This window comes from Eptesicus fuscus, chromosome 13 (genome assembly GCF_027574615.1).
Source record: "Eptesicus fuscus isolate TK198812 chromosome 13, DD_ASM_mEF_20220401, whole genome shotgun sequence".
In the NCBI taxonomy this organism is placed as follows: Eukaryota; Metazoa; Chordata; class Mammalia; order Chiroptera; family Vespertilionidae; genus Eptesicus; species Eptesicus fuscus.
In genome coordinates, this window is record NC_072485.1 from 40,421,302 (window position 1) to 40,438,680 (window position 17,379).

Genomic DNA, 17,379 nt, shown 5'->3' on the forward strand with positions numbered 1-17,379 from the left:
ATAGAAGTTAGACAAAAAATAAAATGCTTTATATTATTTCATTTATATAAAATTCTAGAAAATACATTCTAGTCTATAGTGACAGAAAGCAAATCACTAATTGCCTAAAGACAAAGTAGTGTGAATGGAGCTGAAAGGAAGGAAGAGTTACTAAGCATAGAAGGAAACTTTTAGGGGATATATTTATTACCTTGCTGTGGTAATAAATTCCTTAAATATACATGCATCTCAAAACTCATTATATTCTATATTTTAAATATGTGGTTTATTATATACTGGCTATACCTTAGTAAAGCAGTGGTTCTCAAATATTTCCACTTCAAAACACCTTTATACTCTTAAAAATTATTGATGACCTCAACGCAGTTTGTTTATATAAGTTATATCTATCATTTTTTACCATATTAGAAATTTAAACTGAGAAAATTTTAAAATGTAATATGCAAAATCAATTGTGTCTATATATCAGCAATGAGTAATCCAAAATGAAATTGAAAAAAACAATTTCATTTACAATAGCATCAAAAAAGATAAAATACTTAATAAATTTAACCAAAAAATTATAAAACTTATTCTCTGAAAACTACAAAACATTGTTAAAAGAAGTAACACCTTAATCAATAAAGAAATTTTTAAAAAAGAAATTAAAGGTCTAAATAAATGAAAAAACATCCCATGTTCATGATTGGAAGACTAATATTGTCAAGATGGCAATACTGCCCAAACTGACCTACAAATTCAATACACATTGTCATAATTCCTGCTGGATTCCTTATGGAAATGGGCAAGCTAGTCCTAAAATTCACATGGAAATTCAAGGAACACAATAAACAAAACAGACTTGAAAAGAACAAAGTTCCTGATTTCAGAACTTACTACAAAGCTACAGTAAACAACACAGTGAGGTACTGGCATAAGGATAGAAATATAGACCAATGGAATAGAATTAGCAATTCAGAAATAAACCCAAGAATGCCAAGATGTCAAAGATACCAGGATGGTTTAATTAAGGAAAAATAGTCTTTTCAACAAATGGTGTTGAGCAACTGAATATCCATATGCAAAAGATTGAAGTTGGACCCATTCCTCACACCATATACAAAAATTAACTCCAAATGGGTCATATTTCTAATTATAAAAACTAAAACTCTTAGAAAAAACATAGGATTAAACCTTTATGACCTTGGATTAGGCAACGATTCCTTAGATATGACACCAGAGCGGAAGCAACAAAGGAAAAAATTAATTCATCAAAATTTTTAAATTTAGTGATATAAATGATACCATCAAGAAATTGAGAAGACAGCCCAGCCTACAGAATGGAAGAAAATACTTAAAATTATATCTCTGATAATGGACTTATATCCAGAATACAAGGGTGGGCAATAGTAGTAGGTTTACAATTGTGAGTACACAAAAAAGAGTTAATAAAGCTATTGTAATAATTATAACTTACATGTCCTTTTTCATACAAATAACTGTAACCCTACTTTTGCCCAACATAATATATAAAGAATTTTTAAAACTCAATAATAAAGGCAAATTATTCCATTATATATGGGCATGTTGTCCTGGCCAGTGTGGCTCAGTTGAGTGAGCACCATCCTTTGCACCAAAAGGTTACCAGTTCAATTCCTGATCAGGACACATACCCAGGTTGCAGGTTTGATCCCCAGTCGGGGGGCGTACAGGAGACAACCAATCAATATTTCTCTCTCACATCAGTGTTTCTTTCTCCCTCTCCCTCTCCCTCTCTTATCTAAAATCAATAAAATATTTTTAATGGGCACATTATCTGAATAGACATATCTCCAAAGAAGGTATACAAACAAAAACAGCCAATAAGCACATGTAAAGATGCTTGGCATCATTAGCCCGGAGGGTAATGTAAATGAAACCATAATGAAATACCACTGTACACCCACAAGACAAATATTACAAGTGTTGGGGGGGGGCGGGTGGAGAAATTGTAACCTTCATACATGGATTTTAAAATGGTGCGGCTGCTTTGGAAAACGGTGTGGCAGTTCCTTAAAAGATTAAACATAGAGTAAACCATATGATTCAGGAACTCCACTTCTGGGCATATATATCCAAGAGAAATGAAAACATGTTCATACAAAAACTGTACACGAATGTTGGTAGCAGCATTATTCCTAATAACCAAAAAATAGATACAACCCAAATGTTCGTGAACCAATGAGTACATAAAATGTGATATATCTACAAAATAGAAAACTGTTCAACAGTGAGAAGGAATAAAGTATTGATACATGCTACAACATGGATGAAACTTGAAGAAGCCAGTCACAAAAGACCACTTACTGTATGAATCCATTTATATGAAATATCCAAATTAGTCAAATCTGTGGAGACAGAAAGTAGATTAGTAGTTGCCTACGGCTGGGAGGGCTGGGTGGGGTTGGGAAGAGAGGAGGAAATGTGGAGTGATTGCTGATAGGTATAGGGTTACTTTTTAGGGTAATGAAAATGTTCTAAAATTGATTATGATGATGGGTGCATAACTCTGTGAATATACTAAAAACCACTGAATTGTAAGCCCTGGCTGAGTGGCTCAGTTGGTTGAAGCATCTTCCCATGTACCAAAAGGTTGCAGGTTTGATTCCATCAGGGCACATACCTAGGTTGTGGGTTCAATCCCTTGTCAGGGTGCATAGGAGGGGCAGCCAATCTATGTTTCTCACATTGATGTCTCTCTCTCTCTCTCTCTCTCTCCCCTCTTTCTCTCTTTCTCTCCCCTTTCCTCTCTCTCTAACATATTAGTAAAAACATATCCTCAGGTGAGGATTAAAAATATAATAATTGAATTGTACACTTTAAATGGGTGAATTGTGTATGTGAATTATTTCTCAATGAATCTGTTATTTAAAAATACTACCCTTAAAAAAAAGAAAAGAAAAAATATCCTATATAATAAAAGCTTAATATGCAAATCAACCAAACAGTGGAACAACCTGTGGAATGACTGGTCGCTATGATGTGCACTGACCACCAGGGGGCAGATGCTCAACTCAGGAGCTGTGTGCAGGCCCCAGGCCAGCCAACGGGGCTGCCAGCAGGGGCATCTGATCACCCCACAGATCGGCCCTGATCGCTGGCCAGGCCTAGGGACCCTACCCTTGCATGAATTTTGTGCATTGGGCCCCTAGTTTTTTAAATAATAATAAAAATAAAGAGATTATTGCTGGGGTCAAGTTCTTGAATGCCCTACTAAGGAATTTGAAATTTGTTTTATAGATAAAAAAAAGAAGGCAAAACTAGAAAGGAATGATGATGATTAAATAGGTTAGTACATGTTGAATGCTTAGAGCATTGCTTGGCATGTAATAAGGACTCCATAAATGTTCTCATTATTTCAGATCTGTGTTTTCAAAAATCACTCAGGCTATAATGTGGAAAACTTATTCAAGAGGAATGGGTAATACTGAAGGTAAGATTATTTAGGAGATTGTTGAAATACAAGAAGTTGATGAAGCCAGAACTGGTAGTGGGATGGATTTGCAATACCATTTCAGGAAGGTGATATGTTTATTGTCACACTAGGAGTTTTTTCACTAGATGGAAATTTATTTGCCCCCATTTATTCCTGACAGAAGTGTTGCAAGAAGCCAGGCATCACGGCATGAAGAGCATGTGCAGAATATCCGCCGATTTCATGAATCCCTGCAGCAGGGAGAGGCAGTCTCGCCAAGTGAAGACAAACTGACCACACCGCCCTGGTCCTCCCATACTTCCATTCTGAGTTCTCTGAGGTGAGGCCCTCTGCTGAGAAAAGACACAGGAAACTATTGTGGAGCACAGGTGAATGGGCAGTGGCAACCTGCAATACAGCTTTTCCATCAACTATCACCCCTCTGGGAGGTTTAATAGGGGCTTTCATGCACATTAGTGTCAAATTGGACCCTGTTGTCTCACAGGTTTCCTCATACGTGAACCTGTCTCAGCTTGAACCTTTTATTCCTTCACAAGGCTCTATTAATGCACCGTAAATACAGGAACTTTAGATTATTCACAAAACTTACTGATAACTACCCTCATAGCTACACAACCTCTCATCTACTTTACAATTTACAAAGCCTCATTCTGTCCACCATCTTTATCCTCACAACCACTGAATTCTTCCAGACCAGCATCTGTCCTGTTAATGCTTCCCTCTTTCTTAGTTTAGTCAGCATCTGAGCCAGAGAAGCACTGTGAGAATTGAAGGGCCATTATAGATCATCTGGATCAGCCCTGAATTATCTAATAAGTGTAGTGCAGTAAAAAGGACTTTTTTTTTTTAATCCTCACCTGAGGATATTTTTCCATTGATTTTTTTAAAATATATTTTTATTGATTTCAGAGAGGAAAGGAGAGGGAGAGAGAGATAGAAACATCAATGATGAGAGAAAGTCATTGCCTCCTGCATGCCCCCTACTGGGGATTGAGCCTGCAACCCAGAATCAAACCCGGAACCCTTCAGTCTGCAGGCCAACGCTCTATCCACTGAGCCAAACCAGCTAGGGCCACATTGATTTTTAGAGAGTAGAAGAGAGAGGGAAAGGCAGAAAGAAATACCAATCTGAGAGAAACACATCAATTGGTTGCCTCCTGCACGAGCTTCAACCAGGGCCCAGGCCAGGGAGGAGCCTGTAACCAAGGTACATGCCCTTGACCAGAATTGAACCCGGGACGCTTTGGTCCCCCAGTCGATGCTCTAGCCGCTAAGTCAAACCAGCTAGAGCCCAGATTCTCATTTTAGATTCTCGGCTGGAGACAGGTTATTTAAGTAAAACCATCCATAGTGTGACTATATTTACTAGGTCATTCACATAACATATTTTAAAACCCACTGAGAAGAGAGAAAAAGAAACTCTCTTTCACCCTAGAGCAGTTTCTCTCAATCTCAGCACTGTTGACATTCGGGCCAGATATTTTGCTGTGGGGCATATCCCATGATATTTAGCAGCATCCCTGGACTCTGTCCACTAGACACCAGTAGCACCCCTCTCCCAGTTGTGACAACCGAAAATGTCTCCACACTTTGCCAGATGTCTTCTTGGGATCAAAATCGCCAGGCCAAAACCCACTGTTCTAAAGCTTTGGTTCTCAAAATGTAGTGTGTATCAGAATTGCATGAAAGGACTTGTTAAAACAGAGATTGCTGAGACTCATCCATACAATTCCTGACTCAATCAGGCCTGAGAATTTGCATTTCTTACAAGTTCTCAGGTGATGCTAGTGCTACCAGGATGACTACCAAACAGAGAGGAATAGAGATAACCTTGCATTACTTCCTTGGGTTCACAAAGCCCTAAAACAGTATTTTCTTTGAGCAATTCTATGAGGCCTACAGAGCAAGTATTAATAAACTTTTTTCACAGATGAGAAATTTGTAGCTTGATATTAGTAGGTTCTGCACCCAGAACCTCTGACAAGGCCAGTTGGGTTTGCATATTTTCTAAAGCTTCACCATGTTTACATTTATTTGCATGTTCCTGCTACAGGTATTTATCCATGTGGCATACACCCAGATATAGACACCTAAGTAAATCCACTGTGATTTAGTAGAGTCATGGCTTCTAGTGACAGAATAAGGATCAGCTTTGTCCCCTCATTTAGCTTGGATTTGACTCTGAGACATGCAGACTGTTCCTAACAAAAGGATAGAAAGACTTTTGGTTTACTTCACAGGTATTTAGTATCTATGCTGTGCCAGTTGCATCAGGCACATTGAGTATACTAGAGAAATGGAGAAGTTTGAGATATTATCTTCTATTACCAGATGCTCATGGCCTAGTTAGGGAAACTAAACTAACACATAATGAGAAAACTAAAGGAAAACCTAAGACAGCAAGTCAGTGGAGATGCCAAGAGTGAAGGAGTTTAAGGGAGAGGTGGATCAATGATTTGGGGTGATGGACTTTGAAAGGGAGAAATGTGAGCACCTTAATAGTTGAAAGGAATAAGGACAGAGCTGGGGGAGTAGCTTGAACTCAGGTTCCAGCATTCAGAGCTGTGAGACAGGAATGATCCCTGTTGGGACAGGGCCCATCTATTATCATGGAAAAAGCACAAGTCTTGGAGTCCCAAATTCTGAGTAGCTGCATACCACTCACCCTGGACAAATCACTTAAATTCTCCGATCCCCACATTTCTCATTTGTAAAACAGTAATTACTGATCTCATCTGGTTGGCTGAGAATTAAACAAGGCAATGTATTTGAAAGCATAAAATATTAAATCCTGTGCAAATGAAGGTGGTAGTGGTTGGCGAACAACCACTGGAGAATGGTAAGAATAAAAAAGGCCTGCTTTTCCATGCTGATAGCACTCTCGCAAACGTGGTGAACATTCTAAAACCCGCCAGACTTTCTGTAAGAAGTGTGGCAAGCATCACTTATTAAAATATAAATTTTTTTTATATCCATTTAATGTTGATTTATTTTTGCCAAGCAGTATGCTGAGTGTAGTAGATATAAAAGAATCAGCACAGAGCTTATACTTCTTCAGAGGAAATCAATGTGAAACAAGCAAGTGATGGGATTGAAGAGTATAGAACTGTGGAGCACAGAGGACCCTTCAGCCAATTTAGAGGGTGGTCAAGGAAGGCTTGCTAGGCCTTGAAGGATCAGGAATGGTTATGAGGTAGCAAAGATCAGCGTCATCCCAGAGTAAGGCCTTTTTCTTTCAGAGTTAGAGGGCATGAGGACTGGAATGATGATCAGGAGTGTTTCCTACCAGGAGTTGGGATTTTTGCTGTACATCAGAAGAATAATTGCATGAGCCATACAGAAGAGGGAGAAAGTTGTCCCCAATAGTGGGATTGTAGTCAGAGAAGTGGAGGTTGATTTGTTGGTAGATTGGAGAGAAAGAGAGCCCTAGTATTAAGAGACCAAATGAGAGGTATTAAGGTCCTAACTCAAGCAGTAGAATGTCAGGGGAACATCAAAGATGCTTATAATTTCAGTGAAAGACCCTTTTGTCCTCTTCTCTCCTTTTTTTACAGGAGGAATCTGAGTGAGCTAGATCAAATTCAGAGGTACTTCAGCCAGAAGCTCACCAAGCCTGTACTTCCCCTCAGTCCTCAGACTCAGACTATCTTGCAGTGCCAACAGAGCCATGGGGACCATTGTGGGCCAGAAGCCAGCAGCCTAGATCCTGAGAGCCAGTGCATCCTGGAGAAATCCAATAACCTGGTGTTGCAAGTCAGCTCCTTAATCACGGGTATGGCTCAGGCCCCTCTTGTTGAGAAGTCATGATCACTGGGTGGCTGTTCAAAAAGCAGTTGAATGTCTATCCTCAGACAAGCTCCTATGACCAACAGAGACCAACAGCTTTCTTCATCTTATTTATTTATCGTCTTCCTTTTGAAAGGAGAGGCATAGTAGCATGGCACAAGAACATGTGCAATGGAAAGAGCATTGGACTGAGAGGCAGGAGACCTGGGTGGGGTCCTTGGTGGGTTTCTAGCATGGACTTACTATTTGACTCTGAGCATACCCTTTCCCTTCTTAAGGTTTCCCCAACCAAAAAAAAGCAGGGGGGGAGGGGGGGGCGGTTGGATTAGATGAGTTCTTCAGTAGCAGTTCTTGAACTTGTGCCACTCTGTTTTCAGAAAAAATCAACTACATACATATTTAAAATTCTAATTCTATATATAAAAAGAGCCCAGAAGTCCGCATTTTTAGCAAGCACCCCAGATGCTTTCGGATGTTAGTAATCTACCCTTTGAAAATCCCTTCAAGTGGTAGTTCTCACTTTGGCTGCATATTGGAGTTACCAAGGGAGCTTTTAAAAATCCAGATGCCCAGCCTGCCAGCATGGCTCAGTGATTGAGAGTCGACCTACGAACCAGGAGATAATGGTTCAATTCCTGTTCAGGGCACATGCCTGGGTTGTGGGCTCACTCCGCAGTAGGGGGTGTGCAGGAGGCAGCCAGTCAGTAATTCTCATCATTGATGTTTCTCTCTCACTCTTCCTCTCCCTTCCTCTCTGAAATCAATGAAAATATATATTTTTTAAAAATTCAGATACCCAGATTGCACCATATGTGAGTTGCTCAGTATCTCTGAGAGTGAGACCCAGCATCAGTATTTTTCATAATTCCCCAGGTAATTCCACTGTGCAGCCCAGAGAAAGATCACTCCAGAAAAAGTATTTCCAAACTTGCCTAAGATAAGAATCACCTGTGGTGTTTATTTTGAAATTCAGATTGCTGGGTCCTACTGAATCAGAATCCAGGGTTAAGCCCTAGAAACAGGCATGCTGTGAGGATTATTGAGAAATCATTTAGATCAGCACCTGAATTCAACTCACTTGGTGTCATTTTTGCTCAAGGAAAATATGTAAATTGTACACACGGATGGATGTTTCATTTTCCTTCTTTAAAGGGGGAAAAACCCCACCAGAAATCTTATTCCTACTTTGTTTTTCTAGATATCTAACCTGTTGGTAGCCAGGACCCCAGAGGTGTACTGTGTATTTGATTTCCTCTTGCTTGGAAATAATATTCTGTCAGCTATTTATTGAGCACTAACCATGCCAGGCACTATTGTTTTACTAGTTCCAGGAAGGTACAGTGGTAGACAAGACAGGCATTGTCTCTGCTTTCAGTAGTGTACATGCTATAGTCAATCAAAGAAACTGCCCCCCAAAAAGACAGCTAAGAGAAAAACAGAGCAAGGCTCATTGGGGGTAGAGGTGAGAGCAAATAGGGAATCCCTTTAAAGGGCTATATTAAAAGAGGAGAGAGAAAAGAACTGAAGGATTGAAGATGGAGGGCCTTGAAGGCAAGCTTTAGTGTTTAATCTTTCTCCTGGAAGAAAATGGTGAGTTTTAAGCAAGGGGATGACAGGATAAGAATTAATATTCACAAGGAAAGGATGAGTTTTGAAAGAGGTGATTGGATCAGGGAAGCCAGGTTCTGACTCCATCGTATCTCAATACACTTTTTTTATTATTACTTTATTGATTAAGGTATCACATATTTGTCATCAAACCCCCCCCCCATTCCCATCCCAAACCGCCCCCACGCTCATGCCCCCATCCCCCTATTGTCCGTGATCACTGGTTAGGCTCATATGCAAGAACACAAGTCCTTTGGTTGATCTATCTCCCTTGTCCCCACCCTCCCCTACCTTCCCTCTGAGGTCTGACAGTCTGATCAGTGCTGTTCTTGTTCTTCAGTCTATGTTGTTCATCATTTCCCCTAGATGAGTGAGCTCATGTGATACTAGGAATACACTTATAGGAACCGAAAATGAGACAAGCAATAATGGTTATGCTGAGAGGCAAATGAATCAGTCTATAGTGAGTTTCTTTCTGGGCCAACAGTTCTTTTGAGTCCCGATTTCTATGTCCAACAGTTGTTTATGTGTACATAACAGCAATGATATTTCAGTTCTGGATGGTCTCAATACACTTTTAATGAAGTAATTAGACAAGTAGGTATGAGTGAAGCTTGAGAGGGAGTTACCGAATGGTTGTTTCATTTTTGCCACATCTATGTGCCAGGTCCTTTGCTGGGCTCTGAAGTTGCAACATGAATCAGATAGATATGGTCTCTGCCTTTGACAAGCTCACAGTCTGATAGGAGAAATATGTAGACAGACAATTACACAATAGCATGTTCTTATGCTTTCATGTAGCTATCCCTTCTAGCTGGTGCATCTGGGAGGGCTTCCTGGAGGAGATGCAGTAGAGTGGGGCCTTAAAGGATGGGCTGGTTTTTAAAAAGCAGGAAGACTGCTCTAAGACAGAAGGGTAGTTCAGGCCAAAGAGCTAGGAGCAATTAAATGTGCTTCCTGGTTCCTGTTCCTCTTTGCAGCAGGGATGTTCCATTTTCATACACCTACTCACTCCCCTTTGAGACCTGAAAATTGTCAATGTGTTAAGCCTAGCCAGGACCTTCTGCCGGCTGCGTACTCCATTAGGTGCTGTGAGGGAGATGTGATACCTATTCTTGGGAGTCAAATTTGCCTCCCATCTTCTTTCTCCTCTCAAATAATCATGTAAACATATGACATTTACTACACCTGTTTATTAATTTATTTCCTACCATTTCATCTTTAAAATAATTTGAGGTGACTAGTAGCTTCCATTTATTAAGTATCTATATATGTGCCACACAGTGTGTGCCCATTTATCTCATCTATTCTTTATATCAAAACCTTGTGAAAAGGGTGGCGTTAATCATATTTTAAAGATAAACAGACTCAGAGAAAAGAGTTTGCTGTTGACCACAAAGTTGGTAGAGATTTGAACTGAAGACTGACCAGCTCCAAAGCCTCTGCTCTTTCCAACACACCATGCTGCCTCCATTTTCTCTGTACACCTCCCCTACCTTATCATTTGGGTGATAGATACTTCCTTGCTTTCATTTTCCAAGTAAAATAGATAGTTCAAATCGTTGTCATCAAATAGGTAAATAAGTGGATTCTCATTTTGGTTTTTAATATAGGTAATTACTGAAGTAAAAGGAAGCATGAACATGGACTCTCAGCTCCCAAGAATTCCTGAGCAGGAGCAGATAGTCTCTGAAAGCGTTTCTACAGATGTAACCACAACCATAAATAGATTAGATTTTGGTCTTCTGATATTAGAATAAAGTGCTAGAAATTATACTGCCTTGAATATAGTTTCACTTACTCTTGGGTGGATTAACTATCTTTAAGATTTGTTCAAAGTCTGATTGCAAGAATACTTATTTTTCCTTTTGTTCTTTTCTTTTTCTTTTTTTTTTTTAAGAATAATTCTGAAGCTAGAGGCTAATGTGGGGAAGTTGAGTGGTCTGTGACCCTTCCTTGTAGTAAGAATGATATCTATTGCTGTTCAGATCTGCAGACTATCACCAGGAATTCTCAAGCATCTTTGAGTTCTCACCAAGCCAGGAGTAGAAGCAGAGAAGTTACCACTCTCCCAGATGCTCAGAACACAGGAGCCATGCAAGAACAAAGCACAATTCCAGACCTGCCCTTGGCAAGAGCTCCAGATGAGGGTGCAGACTCCCCTCCTCCCCATACTCCAGAAGAGTCTTTGAGTGGAAGAGAAATGCTCCATGAGTCCCTTGGACACACAATACCCATTACAAGGATGCAGAGCAATGAGGACACTGAGGCAGGCCCAGCCTACAGTGATGAAGACTATGAAGAAGACATCATTGAGCCCAAGACACTCAATGAGATCACCACCATAACAGACAAAACTAGCCCTTGGTCCAGTTTTGTGTCAGACTCAAGTGAGATCATTAGCCTTCATCCTGATGAGGTGCAGAGGGTAGGCCCCTCTTGTCCTTCTCCCGAGCCCTGCCTTAGAGAGGAGCTCAGGGTCAGAAGTAGCTTTCTGTCCAGTCCAGAAAGAGCTGTCAACTCCCACCTGCCTAGGCAGGGTTCTGCTAGACAAAGTCTTGTTCCTTGTGAGAGTAAGAGCCCTAAGACCTGGGTTGGAGAGCCTGCCTCAGCAGACCCTCAGCTCATCCCAGGTGTGACACTCTCAAGAGCCCTAAAGAACAACACTTGCTCACCAAGGGTAGATCAGGACCAGGAGCCTAAGCCAAAGGCCCTGGCTAAGGATGAAGCTGCCTCCAGTGAGCTAAGTGACTCTGCTGATAGCTTGGATAAATTCCCTCCACACCTAGCCTCCCAGAACAAAAGGGAAAATCATAAGGGGCTACCCATCAACTGCCCTGACATCAGGCAGAAGCAGGCGGCATCTGGATCAGAGGTTTCCACAAAGCAGAATCTCCTGTATCCTTTGATGTTTCCCATAAGTAGCCAAATGTAGGCATTTTGGATGCTGGTGCTTAGGCCAGCCTACTGGGCATGAGCAGTGGCCGCCACCTTCATGGGATTCACTGCGGGGCCTGGGAAGACCCTTCAGAAGACTCACCTGCACTGACGAGGTGCTCCAATTCTCCCATTAACACCAGCCCTCTGAAGCACAGGCTTTAACTGGGTTTAGGTGTCGGGAGCACATTCATTAGCCTATCCTGGCCTGATTATTGTATTGGGTGTTTTACAGCTGGCTCTAGGAATGAGACCCTTTAATCTCAGTTGAAATAGAAGTGGAGGGTGCAGACAGGATAGAAGAGTACTACCACTGACTGAGCATTTACTTTGTGCCAGGCACTTGACATACATTTTTTACCCAATCATCTCAAGTCTTTAAGGTAGGTATTATCATTTCTATTTTGCATGTAAGGAAACTGAGGCTCAGAGTTGTAGTGATTTGCCTAATATTTTTTTAAAGGCAAGTGATGGAGCCAAGAGGAGGGGAAGTAGGCATAGTTGAAATGGCAGTGTTGATGGGGAGAGGGGTCACCTTCTTCCTCCTTTGAAACGCAGTTGACACACTATGGAGAAAGGAAACCACTTAGGACCATCAACACCCCTCACATGTGCAGCCTAACCAGTTGGCTTTAATGACTGGAGGCTGAGTACTGACAGCCAACTCTCTAGTGGAGTTCTTTCCTGGACTCCTTCATTGTGGCTTCTGACGCTGCTGCCTTTACAGTGCTCAGAGCTTATGGTCAGTGGAGGAGCAGTCACAGGTCCTAATTTAGACCTTCCCTCAACTATTCTTTCAAAAAAACGAGTATTGCCTGGCCCTGTGCTGTGTACTGAGAACAGAGATTTTAATCAGACTTTACCTCAAGAAATTCCCATTATGAGGTAATGACAATAACAGTAAACAGAGCATGACAGTTAGTGTTCTAAGTGCTGTGATAATACATGGACTATATCAGTGATGGGCAACCTTTTGAGCTTGGTGTGTCAGACTTCGCCAAAAAACTGAGCATAACTCGGGTAGTGTGTCACTTTGAGGAAAAAACATTATTTCGCAAATGTTTCATCCTCAGGAGCAGCAAATGTTTCATCCTCGGCATGCGGCCGCCTCAGAGGCCGCGTGTCATCAGAAATGGCTACGCGTGTCAGTGCTGACACGCGTGTCATAGGTTCGCCATCACTGGACTATATGCTAGGGAACAAGAGGAGGAAGCTGCCATAACTGCTTGAAGGTATCCCAGTAAGAGACATTAGAGCTGGACCTCAAAGATGAATGGGCATTCTGTAGACAGAGATGAGAAAGTAGATTGTATGTGCAGGGGCATAGCCAGGTGAAAGAGCCTGGCTTCTGGGCAGCAGCAGTTCACTGTGGCTAGAGCCCACGTGTAAACACATGGTGAGAGGTGAGGTAGAGCTGGATCTTCAAGGGCCTTGTATGCCTGGCTAAGTTGCTTAGACTATCCTGCAAGCAATTTAAACTTGAGTTTCCTTATCTTTAAAATGGAGATAATAGACCTTTTCCTGGGTGGTGGTAAAAATTAAAATAATGATGTAAACTACCTAGTACAGTGCCTGGTACATAAATAGTGTTCAGTAAATGTTAACTGGCAAGCAAGAGTATGATATGGTCAGATTTACATATTAGGAAAGTCACCCAGTTCCCTGTAAAGAGAGGATTAGATCAGAGGAGACCAGAAGAAAGTTTGACCAAAAGCAAAAGACTGCTTTATTTGTTTTAATATGTTTTTTCTTTTTATTTCAGAGAGAGGAAGGGAGTGAGAGAGAGAGAAACATCAATGATGTTGAAAAGGAGAGGGATAGATTTGAGAGGATTAGTTAGATAGGAAGGACAAAGGATGACAAAGAGGAAAACATCAAGTGTGATAAATATCTATGACTTAGATATTTCTATCACAAGTTACTAGGTAGTGGTGTCATTTATTGGATAGGGAACTGCACATAGAGATAAACAGTTTCTGGGAAAGAGCAGATTTCCCTTTTGGACCTGTGCCTATAAGACATTTAGGCCTGGAATTCAGGACGAGATCAGCTATAAAGGTAGGTTGTGGAAATAGATTAGGGCAGCAGGGAGAACCACACAAGACAGAGTCCTGATGTGAAGGGTGGACAGAACAGATACCCACAGAGAAGAGCTGGTCAGAGTTGGAGCAGCAGGAGAGAGGCGGTGTGAGAGCAGAGTTTCAGGAATTAGTGGTCAACACTGACACTTGACAGGCCCAGCAGATTATAGACTGACCTGTGTTCACTGGCTTTAGCATTAAGGAGGACAGTGCAAAATGGAGAATGCAAAGCAGTTTTCAGTGGGTGAGGGAACCAGTGGTAAGGACAGTGAGAAAAAGCAACTTTTTCCCATTAACCAGGGAGACAAGAATAGCCGGCATTGGATGCTTGCTATGTGTCAGGAGCCGTTCTCAGCACTTTGCATGTATAAACTCTTAATTCTCAAAACAAAAGGTACTATTAGTATATCCATTTTACTGGTGAAGAAACAGGCATAAAAGTGAACTTTCCTGAAGTTAATCGTCTAATAACTGACGGAAGTTACTGTTGGAGCAGGACCCTTAGGCAGGAGGTGATGGGAGAAGAGGGGAACTTCAGTGTTTCAGACACACTCCTGAGACCTCACAGCAAAGCCGCTCCTCCCCCACAGCATCAGCTGACTGTCCAGCAGAGTCCCCAGCAGTCAGAGCAGCAACAGCATAAGCCCTGCCTCACCAGGGCCTCTGAAGAAGAGTCAGGGACTTGAACCAAAGCAGGAAATGCTGCATTTCATTCATTTGGTGGATATTTCTCGAACTTACTGTGTTCCAGGTACTATGCCAGGTGATAGGAATGTGGCTATGAAAGAGATCATCTATGCTCTCTTGGAGTTCAAAGTCCAGCATGGAAAAACAATGATAATCCAATTTGAATCAGAACCATTCTTAGCTTATTGAGCTGAAACAAAAAATTAAACTTCAAAATGGCCCCATCCCTCCCCTCCCAACTGAATAAGTGCTTTGAACAAATATTCTCGTCACAGTGCTGGATATCTGCAGGGCATACAAAGGAGAAGTACAAGATCCAGTATCTGCCTTCAAGGGCTTACATCCAGACTGGGCGGACCAGCTGTGCCCACTTAGTCAGAACCCTCATTTCTGTGTATAAGCAGAAAAGAACCAGGGGTACCCCCCTTTTTTACTAGGCATCTTCCTCCAGTCTGTAAGACACTGCCCCTTGGAGCCAACTTGTCTGACTAACTTCTAACAGCTCGGTTTTGGCCAGCAGGCCCTCAACAAGTATCATTAATGCTTGCTACCTACCAGCCTCATGTGGCGCTCTAGGGAAGTAGTGAGGTCACTGATGGAAACTATGCCATCTTTGCCTTGGAGAAGTTTGGGGGGATTTTGAGAAAAACACACTGAGATTCATATCACACTAAATCATCAAGCATTATCCTGTTTTGCAAACTCAGCTCTAGAAGAAGGAATCACTGGGGCTAAGGTCAGGAGAAAGCTTTCTGGAGGAGGTGGGGTTTAAACTGGCCCATAAAGGAAGCACAGACTGTGATTTGTTGGGAGTGGGGCGGGCCTTCCAGGCAGAGGGAACCTTGAGCAGAGGATTCATGGGCAGGAATAGGTTTGGGAGCAGGGGTAGAGGGGGATGAAAGGATAATTGAGACCAGTGGCTTTGCTGGTCTGGCAGGTGGGAGGATTTCTAGGTGTATGTGTCCCTTAACTACCATGATAGCCCAGAGCCCATTGTGGTGCCCAATTTTTTTTTGCCTCCCCAGCAGTTGGAGGCCTCCCTGCGGATGCTCTCATTCTCTACAGCTTTGCCACCACCAGCCACAACAGATCAGGTAAGAGAACTTTCTCTCCTGTAGAGTCATCATCTCGTCCATGAAAATGTACACAATGCAGAGCTACCCTGGGCCGCCTTTCTGAAAAGGCAGTTGGTGCGGGTCACTCTCCAAGCTTCTACTGAGCATATTCTGTGGGCCCAACATTGGGCAAGGAGCTCAGGAAAAGTGAAGAGCAAAAGTGTTAAGGGCAAGACATCATCAGCTAAGATGATGTAGAAGAAACAGTGCAGAAGCATAAAAGCAGGACTCGGCTAAGAAATGCATACCTGGTGCGCTGGGAGCTCCAGCTAAGCCATGGTGGGTGGGTGCAGAGGGAGCTTCCTACGGGAGGTGCAACCTTGGGAGACCCGACAATGAGTGAGGCCTGGGTGAAGAGAATACCAGTGGCTACCTATCTGTTTATGGGGCACCGCATAACTGTTCACCACTCAGCTGAGTTAGGTGGTTGGAACACTGGTACAAATCCCAGCTCTTGTCTTTTCCACCTTGGCACAGCACCTGCCCTTCCTTGAGGGTGGCAAGAAAAATAACTACTTTTCTAATCATTCAGTATATACTTATTATCAAGCATTGTTCTGGGTGCTGAGCATACAATAGTAAGTAAGACAAATCCCCAGTCTTCATGGAGCACAAAGAGTAAACAAAAAATAAAATATTTACAGATTGTGATGAGTACTGGGTGCTCTGATTAAAAACAAGAGTCCGTATTTCAGCTGAAAGATGATCAGTGTGGTGCCTGCCTGGTACCAGGCACAGTTCCAAGCACTTTATATTAACTGATATACTTCAGCAACATAAGGAGGGACATAATTTTTTCCCCTACTTTAAGGTGAGGAAGTTGAGGTACTCAGAGGTTAAGTAACTTGCCTCACACAGGTAGTAAGTGGTAGAGCCTGAACTGGAAACCAGTCAGTTTGATTTCAAAATCTGTGTTCCTTACTACTTACTGTACTACACGGAGGAGGAGCTATGAAAGCAACTTGGAGAGTGTATACCAGGCAGAGAACACAACAAATGCAAAGGCCCTCAGGCTGAAAGAGCTCGGCATGATCTAGGAACTGACTCAGAGCTGGTGGCACTGGAACGGAGAGACTGACATGTTGAGGTCGAAGGGCCAGATCAGAAAGGACTTCTGATTTTATTCTAAATGCAAGGCTATCCATCTAAGTGTGTTAAGCAGAAGAGTAAGAGCTAATTCAATTAAAAGGATTCATCCAAGGTGCTGAGTGGAGAATGGGTTGTCTTTCAGATTTGGCAGCATGATGGTCATTGGTGACCTTGAGAGAGTAATTGCAGTGATGTTGTGGAGAAAGGTGCCATGAAGTACAACTGTGTGCCGGGCACTATTCTCAATCATGGGGTAAACTAGGCACAAAGCACCTGCCTCATGAACTTAAAAAAAAACAAACAAGATAATTTCAGAGAATAATACATGCACCATGGGCAAAATATATTAGCTTTTTTATTATAACTAACCCCTATTTAATGCTTACTATGCACTACACATTATTCTAAGTGTTTTACATATATAAACTCTAACAATGATCCAATGAGGGTGGGTACTGTTATTATTCCCATTTTAGCCCTGGCCCGTTTGGCTCAATGGCTAGGCCTGCGGACTGAAGGGTCCTGGGTTTGATTCCGGTCAAGGGCATGTACCTTGGCTGTGGGCACATCCCCAGTGTGGGGGTGCAGGAAGCAGCTGATCGATGTTTCTCTCTCATCGATG

General features: G+C 42.0%; 1 protein-coding gene across 4 annotated transcripts in view; it reads left to right on the forward strand.

The window, feature by feature from the left end:
* Nucleotides 1–17,379, forward strand: part of C2CD3 (C2 domain containing 3 centriole elongation regulator) — a 121,001-nt gene that overhangs the window by 88,206 nt on the left and 15,416 nt on the right. For 3 of the 4 annotated variants that reach the window (XM_028158268.2, XM_054725497.1, XM_028158269.2), the window contains exons 29-32: nucleotides 3,615–3,773; nucleotides 7,009–7,226; nucleotides 10,837–11,746; nucleotides 15,536–15,647. In XM_028158268.2, coding sequence (XP_028014069.2) covers nucleotides 3,615–3,773; nucleotides 7,009–7,226; nucleotides 10,837–11,746; nucleotides 15,536–15,647 — 1,399 coding nt within the window. The remainder of the gene's footprint in view (nucleotides 1–3,614; nucleotides 3,774–7,008; nucleotides 7,227–10,836; nucleotides 11,747–15,535; nucleotides 15,648–17,379) is intronic. The other variant, XM_054725499.1, reaches the window with a different exon arrangement.